The following is a 10,000-nucleotide window of genomic DNA, read 5'->3' on the forward strand; positions in this document are numbered from 1 at the left end:
TATTGAAACTAATAAAAGAAAAACGTTTTTGAAAGTGAGCAAATACTTATCTGACTTTCCCTATTAACGTGATATCTTTAAAGATTTATTTAATTTTAAACCAAACAATTATATTATAGATCACCTCTCACACATTTCAAGGATCATCTAAAACCTTTAACAATTAATATTTTTTATATTTTATTTTCATCTTTCTATTATTATTAAACTAGGATCAGCTAGATTATTGTTTCTGCATTTCGTAGTTCTTATACCTACTAGTGATGGGACGATTCCAATATTTTTTCTGAGTCCGATACAATTACCGATTCCGTACTAGATTCCCGATTCCGATACAGTCACCGATTCCGATTTTTCATAAATCTCTAAATATTTAACAAAAAAAAAAATGTTTATTACGACAAAACACATCTTAAATGTGCATATATTTTCTAAAACGCAAAAACACACTCATGAATAGGTGATCTATAGATTTTACTTTTACTGGAAATTCAAAATCAATAAATATTTATAATTTGATTATTAGTACCAGTGGTTAAAGATTTTTTTTAACCAAAATAAAATAAAATAAACTGATAATTAAAGGAATCGATTTTTGGCATGTGACAAATTTTTCTGATACCAATTCCGATACCCCAAAAAGTTCCGATTTTTCCGATTCCCGATTCGGATTAATCGTCCCAAAACTTATACCTATCCTTAAATAAAATATTATATTATTAACTGTTGATTTTTTTCCAGTTGCACATTGGTTAGATGCGAGATTTCTACTGCTAAATCTTTGCTAATTAGGTGTCACCCCTTTATCCTCTCTTTTGCCGATGAGGTAACAGTATTTAAATAAACTTTATATCGTCTTTGTAACGATTAAGTTAGTTTTATCAACATGGTATTCTAAATTTCCTTATATCATACATCTAAGCCCTACTTATTTATCTCTATCCTCTCCCCTTCCCTCTATAAGCAATACCCACTCCCTCCTCACGTACAAAAATGTTCAAGTCTCTTTCTTTCTCTTTCCCCCATTCCATCTCTTCTCCTTTTACCTACCCGTCCCCTCTAGCTACACCCCTCCCACAAAACTTGACCGCTGCAGTCGGCGTACTTACTGAAGAATGACAAGCACTTTTCACTCAAACGGCTAATGGAAGCGAGGAGCTTAGCGTTGAAGAGAACTTGGTGCTGACATTCTGTATTCATTCCTGTTTTCCCTGACAATTTCAAAGTTTAACACATTTGGGGTTAAAAAAAATGGCGACCACTTAGAATTGATTCCCTTCGAATCTCCACCAGCAAATTTTTCAACTGTTTTAAAACTCCAAAACGGGTATATACATCTTTCAATTCATGATATTTACAAAGGACAATATCATAATATCACATTTTGGATTCAACCAGTCCGGTTTGAAATTTTTCTCTTTCTTTTTCCCCTATTTCTTGTTTTTTTTTTTTACGCCCCTGACATATTTTATACGAACATTTTAAAAAAAATTATGTTACACAAACACTATATACAAACATTATTATACATTTTATAACAACCCTCATAAAATACAATTTCTGAAACCAGCTATTCTAGCTTCATGCTATATATATATAATGCTAACCTGTTTCTATCTTCTGACGAGAACATTACATTCTTTGAAACTCGGCGAAATAAGGATATTTCACCGCCTTTTTATTGGAGGTATTCTATTGAAAAATAAATATTTCTGATTTCCAGTTTTTATTTGCATTAAGCTCTACTTATCACTGTCATATCGAGCTTTTCTTTTACTTGATTGGGATAATATAAACACACACACACATATATATATTTAATTATAAACCCCTCTCTTATTGTATACACTCCTACTACTTTAAATTCCAACGTCGTCTCCCTACCACTCCCCCTTCTTTTCTAACTCCCCTTCATCTACGATTTTTCCATTCTTATTTGATTTTATAACTTAGTTCATCTATGAATTCTGACGATGCTAGTTGGATTTTTTCCTCTCTTTGAGGATTTTCTTCTAGCTAAAACAATTTGTAAACTCATTCTGGACTCACAGTAATAAATTTCCTATATATATATATTTATATATATATATATATATATATATATATGAGAGAGAGAGAGAAAGAGAGAGAGAGAGAGAGAGAGAGAGAGAGAGAGAGAAAGAGAGTAAAAATCGACTTTGTTTCTATTTGTACGTCTGCCTTCATGAGAAAAAAAAGATGATTTACCAGGAAATACGACCACCAATTGGAACCGGCCAACGTGATGGGTTGAATGGATTCTTCAGAGGAGAGATCTTTTAAGCTGTTGACACGTGACTGTGAAATGTTGACTGTAAGAAAAGCCGCCAGAAACGCCGTGTAGTAAGTCGAAAGGAGAATGACGAAGAGCCACCAAAAGACGATGATTAAACGAGCGGAGATGCTTTTCGGTTCGTTTGTTTGAGCTGAAAAATAAACACGGAGAAAATGATTCATGAAAAACAGAGTCACAAATTAAATCAGTGATTTTTTTTCTATAAAAACAATTAAAAAAAAAAACTTCACGAACTATGTATATATGTTATGTTTAGTTTTGTTTTCTGAATAAATTGTCTGCTACACAGTTACTTCCCTTTTTGCTTGCGTCATGTGACCCAGTATGTAACCTCATCGGAACTTTTTTTCTTGAATAATTATTTTTCTACCTTATTGTTTTTCGTAATTTTTGGATATGTTACTATATGCGATATTAAAATTACATAGATACTATGATTTTTTTTTTAACTTTATTAATTTTTTCGTTATTATAATATATTAGGTTGGTGCAAAAACAATATCGTTTTCTCACACATGTTACTTTTAATATGGTTTTTGAATTAATTAATTAATATAGTCATGTTATATATCATTTTGAAGCGCGTTTTTCTGCTCTATCAAATCGCGTTATTTGTTACCGTTCTCAATCTCTTCTTTCATTTTTGCAGGGTTTTCGATAGCACGGACAAATTCAAATCGCCACGATTTTCTTGCTTGAGTTCAAACTAGGCCAAAAAGCTGCCGAGACATGTTTGGCCCAGGAACCACTAACGAATGTGTGGCACACAGGTGATTCAAGAAATTTCGCAATGGTGAAAAGAGCCTTGAAGATGAAGACGGTCGCAGCCGGCCGACTGCGGTTGATAACGAACATTTGAAAGCCTTACTTGAAGCCGATCCTCGCAAAAGCATACGAGAAGTTACTGTTGAACTCGAGGTTGACCACCCAACAAACGTTCGCCATTTAAACAAAGTAGGGAAGTAAAAAAAAAAAAAAAAAAATTTGGATAAATGGGTGCCGCATGGATTGTACGATAATAAAAAATATTGTCGTTTTGAGGCGTCTTTTACGTTCCTTTTGTACAACAAAAACGATCCATTTCTCGAGCGGATTGTGACGTGTGATGAGAAGTGGATCCTCTAAGAGAACAGGTGACGTTCGGCACAGTGGTTGGATGCCGAAGAAGCTCCATAAAACTTCCCGAAACCGAAATTGAACCAAAATAATAATAAAAAAAGGTTATGATGACTGTTTGGTGGTCTGCGGCTGGTCTCATCCATCACAGCTTCTTGAATCCGGGCGAAACGAAGTACTGTCGACAAATTGAGAAGTACTGTCGACAAATTGAAGAAATGCACGAGAAGTCCCAACGCCTGTGCTCGAGATTGGTCAATATGTAGGGACTAATTCTCCTCCATGACAACGCTCACCCGCATGTTGCTCTACTGTCTCTGCAGAAGCTGAACGAATTGGGCTAAGAGACTCTGTCTCATCCGTCATGTTCACTGGGCCTCTCACCCATTGATTATCGCTTTTTCAAGCATCTTGACAACTTCCTGCGCGAAAAATGCTTCAAAAGCCGAGATGATTCTGAATCGGCGTTCAATGACTTCATCGCTTCCAGAATTCCGGATTTCTATGCTAATGGGATGAATAAACTTGTTTCTCGTTGGCAAAAATGTGCTGATTCTAATGGCTTTTAATTCGATTAATGATGTTTATTATGAAAGGAGTTATGATCTGTTGAAGTTCAACGTCATAAAACAACATTATTTTTGCACCAACCTAATAGAAGCACCAAAATTTCAGGAAGAAGTGATCTTTTTGCCAGCCAAAGATGATCGATAGCGATCAAGTGAAAACTGTAGTTAACCAAGTCAGCCGTTTGACAACCAGACAAATCGCAGGCATCCTCAAGGATTCACAATCAAGCGTAGAAAATGAATTGTTGCATAAATTTGGTTATATTTTTTAATGTTCGAAACTAAAAATCCCTTCATCCTAAAAAAAAACAAACAAAAAAAACGAACGAACATTTTTGGCAATCTATTATAAGAGGCTAAAGTTATAACAAAGCATGTCCATTGTTTTCTTTTTATTTTGTGTACCTTGATGAACGGTCGTTCCAAACATGAACCAAATATTCTGATAGAAAGAGCAGTTGATATCCGTCTCTGGCTTGCCGCCCCTGATGCGAGCGCTCAGCCGATTGACGAAGGTGAGCACGACCCCAGTGAGCAGGATGACGCAGGGTAGCAGACACCAGACGGTCGGCTCGAACGGGCGGAATATCATGTCCAATGCCATACCGTCATCGACCAGACGCTTCATGACAAAGCCGATGCCATCTTCGGTGAACGGGTGCGTGTAATCGATGACACTGAACCTCTCAGAAGTCAGGGTGATTGGACCAATACCAATATCGATTTCCTGCAACGAAACAAATCAGATAAATTATATTAATGAGATTATATACCTGAACGTTATTTAGCCTCCCATTATTTTTAATGTTGGAGGATGAATCTCCTTGCTGCTTCGACTGCTTAGAGACTTGAGTAGAAAGCACCAGTCATTATGTATTAAGATATGTAGGTAGATTAATCTATAATATAAATCTCACCTGTCTGTGTAAATGTATGTATGTATGTATGTATGTATGTATGTATGTATGTATGTATGTCTACCTAAAAATTTCGACAGAGGCGACGAATTTTCGCGCGATTGGTATTGTTTTAAAGCTTGACCCTTCGGACGACAAATATCGAAAAATTGACTAAAAATATTAATTTCTCCACCCTCAACTGGGCATTTTCCTACAGGGGGGGGGATCGTTTTTCATCGATATTTTCGAAAGTCATACTCTCCTTTCGATTGACTAGCCTTAATTTAAACCTACGTCACTTCCGGTTTGGCGATGGACGCAACAGCAGAGGCGTCATATTTTTCATGTTCTTTTCCTCCTTTGCGGTGTAGGTTCGAGCCTGCTTGCTTACTACCACATTTTTTTTTTGCTCAACCCTAACGCTAACCCTAACCCTAACCCTAACCCTAACCCACCTCCAAACACCCGGAACCTAGAATAGTAATAAAATAAAATACTTCTAAAAATATAATATAAATCTCACCTGTCTGTGTAAATGTATGTATGTATGTATGTATGTATGTCTACCTAAAAATTTCGACAGAGGCGACGAATTTTCGCGAGATTAGTATTGTTTTAAAGCTTGACCCTTCGGACGACAAATATCGAAAAATTGACTAAAAATATTAATTTCTCCACCCTCAACTGGGCATTTTCCTACAGGGGGGGGTCGTTTTTCATCGATATTTTCGAAAGTCATACCCTCCTTTCGATTGACTAGCCTTAATTTAAACCTACGTCACTTCCGGTTTGGCGATGGACGCAACAGCAGAGGCGTCATATTTTTCACGTTCTTTTCCTCCTTCGCGGTGTAGGTTCGAGCCTGCTTGCTTACTACCACATTTTTTTTTTGCTCAACCCTAACGCTAACCCTAACCCTAACCCTAACCCTAACCCACCTCCAAACACCCGGAACCTAGAATAGTAATAAAATAAAATACTTCTAAAAATATTAAATTGTTTTTCTTAAAATGTAAAGAACTCTGTAGGTAAACTAAAAAAAAATTTTTTAAATACAAGCAGGTTCGATCCCTTCAGCAGAAACTATGAACACATATATATGTTTCGTTATCTGTGTTTGGATTTTTTGTTACATCTTACTTCAGTTGAAGTTCTCAGAAATCAAAAGGGCTCCCTTCCTGGGCCTAACACTTGTCTTTTATACGAGATATACAGATATTCGAATAGTTTATTAAATTTCTCCTTCACACCTCAAACACTGAATTAGCAAAGAAGTTGAGAACATTAATTTTCCTCTTCCAAATTGATCATGTAAATATATTATAGTTTATATTTCTTGTGGTCTCTTGGTCTTACAATATTCCAGGACAAACATTAATCTAGTCTGGTGGAGTATCCAGCTTCGTGCTGTTACTTGAGGAGATTTTATTTAGACCGCGAATACTTCGTGATTTTGAATATTTAGTCAAGTTTACTTGTAGGAAAAACTATCCTCATGCCAAGTTGTTCTGACAAACCCCTGTACAGAGAAATTGGCTAATCAATATCAAAGTTATATTTGCCAGTTTAATTGCTAATTGAGTTTGAAATTCTGACGAAGTCTTATATGCTAGAAATGGCGTCTTACGTTTCTCATGGCTTGTCGAACGATCCCCGTCCAGTTTCCAGTGGCGTTGTCAAAGCTTCCAATCATTTTATCTTCAGGTTCGATAAATTCGTAGCTTCATATGTAAAAGAGAAAAACAGGTTAATGAGAGAGTGAGAGAGGGAGAGAGAGAGAGAGAGAGAGAGAGAGAGAGAGAGAGAGAGAGAGAGAGAGACTAAAGAAGAGGTTAGAAAAAGAAAAGTAAAAGCAGGTTAATCAAATTTACAAAATGAGAAAGATGAAGAAGGAGAGGAAGATATATATATATATATATCTATATATCTATCTATCTATCTATCTATCTATCTATATATATATATATATATAATATTTTTATCGAAGAAATTACCCTCTGGACCAAAGTACCGTAGGTTTGCAACATCAGAGGCTACATACAAATTTATTATATCTAGACTATTAGCCACTATACTATGTAACTTTAGAACACCTTTTAGGCACATTTAGTCGTATATATAATAAAATTCTACATTTCATTCTAGGAGCTACGTTATCACAATCGCAATCATATTTAGAGGAAGTAGTTCCTATTTTCCCCTCCAAATAACAAGTCTTCCAACCGCCTCCACTCATCACGGGAGGATTTCTGCACTTTCGACAGATATGGGATTTCACCCTTATTAACTGGTTATGTACTCAGACATACCATATGACAGTTTCTATTTCTCAATTCAAAAATAATAAATTCTCCCTTCTCATATTCCGCCAAATCTCATTGGCTGAGAACTGGCAATTCGTTCATTCAAGAATGTAAATCTTATTACAAAAACGAACGCCCCAGAAAATTTCAAATATGGCGCAATCGTTTTAAATAAAATAAACCAAATACAAACTTAATAACTAACTGCGACACATCGAGACACGTTCATAAGTCAAGAATTCTATTATTTTTTATATTAAATATAACATAGATGTTAATTGTTCTTATACAGTTACGCTTCCATGCTAAATCTTTTGTGCTTACATAAATCGTACATGTTAGTAAATACTGTTTATCAACACATTGGCACATGCTGATGAGCCACAATTTCATTGTTTTTAAAGCTAAATAAATCCTTCTTTTCTTAAAGTACGATTGACCAAAATTCTTTCTTTAAATGCTAAATAAAAAAATTAAAAAAATATAGCCAAGGCCCGGATTTTGCCGAAACCATACACAGTGAAGTATATTGCTTGACTCTAATATTTAATCATAACCAGAAATTGACTATTTTAAATATATATATATATATATATATATATATATATATATATATATATATATATATATATATATAAATTGTCACTTTCTGATTATGATCTCTTATGTGTGATTGTGAAGCCTTAAACTGTCTATTCCTGACTATTGGCATAGTGTGTTTTTTGTATATGCGTGTGTATGTGAGTCTGTGTGTGTGCGTGTGTGTTTTGTGTGTGTGTGTGTGTGTTTTGTGCATGTGCGTATCTTTGTGTGTGTGCGTGTATGCCCCTGTCCGCATATGTGTGAACGACTGGGTGTGTGTGCGTGTGTGTTCGCATGTGTGCGAGTGTGTGTTTCTGTGTGTGTGTGTTTGGGTGTGCACGTGCGTTTGTGTTTGCGTGTGTGTGCCCAAGTGAGTGTGTGTGTACATGTGTGTGCGCAGGTGTGCGTATGTGCATATGTGTGTTCGTGCGATACACATCAATCTAATACTTGCATCAACCAGACTCAGTCACAGCAACACGTGGCCGGGCGGGTACAGCTAGTATATATATACTAGCATTTCAGCTGGCGTTGCCCGGGTGTTTGGAGGTGTATGTTGAGCAAAAAAAAAAAAAAGAAAGCGGTCAATTTATTTTAGTTTGACCCCTATTATTACCCCTTAACAACTATTGTTTTGGACTCAAATCACGTCATTAAGTTAGACCCATGCACAAGGAACCTATATCTAAAATTTCAAGTGTTACGACCCGAAATTGTCGGAGGAGTTTGGTAGAGTTTATAAAAGCCTAAGCATCGTCATTTCGCGGGGATAAAGAGAACTTGAATGCCTATTGGAGAAAACTTGAATACATACTAGACACTATCCTGTACAGGGTTCATCAAGACAATTTGGCGGGAAGATATTTTTTATGAAAGTAAACTCTAACAAAATATTCAAAATCACATAGTATTTCGCAGAAAAAAAAAATTCCTTGGTATAGCCGACCAACATTGATCTTACAAGGAATTGTGGATCTTTTCCAAGTAACAGCACGATGCTGGATACTCCACCAGACAAGAGAACTTCTAGTCCTGGAATCGAGTAAGACCAAGAGGCACAAGAAATATATGCAATAACATACTTAAATGGTCAATTAGAAAGAAGAGAATTATGTTCTTTCTTTGCTAACTCTGTATTTGGCAGGTAAAGGAGAACTTTAATGGAATATTCTATGTAACTCATAATCTTTAATGGAATATTCTATGTAACTCATAAACTTTAATGGAATATTCTATGTAACTCATAAACTTTAATGGAATATTCTATGTAACTCATAAACTTTAATGGAATATTCTATGTAACTCATAAACTTTAATGGAGTATTCTATGTAACTCATAAACTTTAATGGAATATTCTATGTAATTCATAAACTTTAACGGAATATTCTATGTAACTCATAAACTTTAATGGAATATTCTATGTAACTCATGAATTTTAATGGAATATTCTATGTAACTCATAAACTTTAATGGAATATTCTATGTAACTCATAAACTTTAATGGAATATTCTATGTAACTCATAAACTTTAATGGAATATTCTATGTAACTCATAAACTTTAATGGAGTATTCTATGTAACTCATAAACTTTAATGGAATATTCTATGTAATTCATAAACTTTAATGGAATATTCTATGTAACTCATAAACTTTAATGGAATATTCTATGTAACTCATGAATTTTAATGGAATATTCTATGTAACTCATAAACTTTAATGGAATGTTCAATGTAACTCATAAACTTTAATGGAATATTCTATGTAACTCATAAACTTTAATGGAATATTCTATGTAATTCATAAACTTTAATGGAATATTCTATGTAATTCATAAACTTTAATGGAATATTATATGTAACTCATAAACTTTAATGGAATATTCTATGTAACTCATAAACTCTAATGGAATATTCTATGTAACTCATAAACTTTAATGGAATATTCTAAGTAACTCATAAACTCTAATGGAATATTCTATGTAACTCATAAACTTTAATGGAATATTCTAAGTAACTCATACACTTTAATGGAATATTCTATGTAACTCATAAAGAGATAAAATGTTAGCCTCACGATCGATGTTCCTTGACTTCTGAGAATTTCCACAACAAAAAGAGAAGTAGGTTAAAGCTGTAAAACAGACGCTATTTAAAATTATCTCCTATATAATAAAATAAATATAATAAAATGGCTGCAGAAATTCCCCTTTAGACCA

The 10,000-nt window shown here is 34.5% G+C and overlaps 1 protein-coding gene across 1 annotated transcript in view; it reads right to left on the reverse strand.

Moving 5' to 3' along the window:
- The window catches only part of LOC145243568 (glutamate receptor ionotropic, kainate 2-like), a 70,386-nt gene that overhangs the window by 5,122 nt on the left and 55,264 nt on the right, over positions 1-10,000 (reverse strand). The window contains exons 9-11 of the mRNA XM_080106550.1: positions 6,526-6,619; positions 4,405-4,726; positions 2,227-2,444 (exon numbers count right to left, since the gene is read on the reverse strand). Of these exons, the coding sequence (XP_079962676.1) occupies positions 2,227-2,444; positions 4,405-4,726; positions 6,526-6,619 (634 nt within the window). The remainder of the gene's footprint in view (positions 1-2,226; positions 2,445-4,404; positions 4,727-6,525; positions 6,620-10,000) is intronic.

This window comes from Euprymna scolopes, chromosome 22 (genome assembly GCF_053919585.1).
Source record: "Euprymna scolopes isolate OS-2025 chromosome 22, ASM5391958v1, whole genome shotgun sequence".
NCBI classification, from domain to species: domain Eukaryota; kingdom Metazoa; phylum Mollusca; class Cephalopoda; order Sepiida; family Sepiolidae; genus Euprymna; species Euprymna scolopes.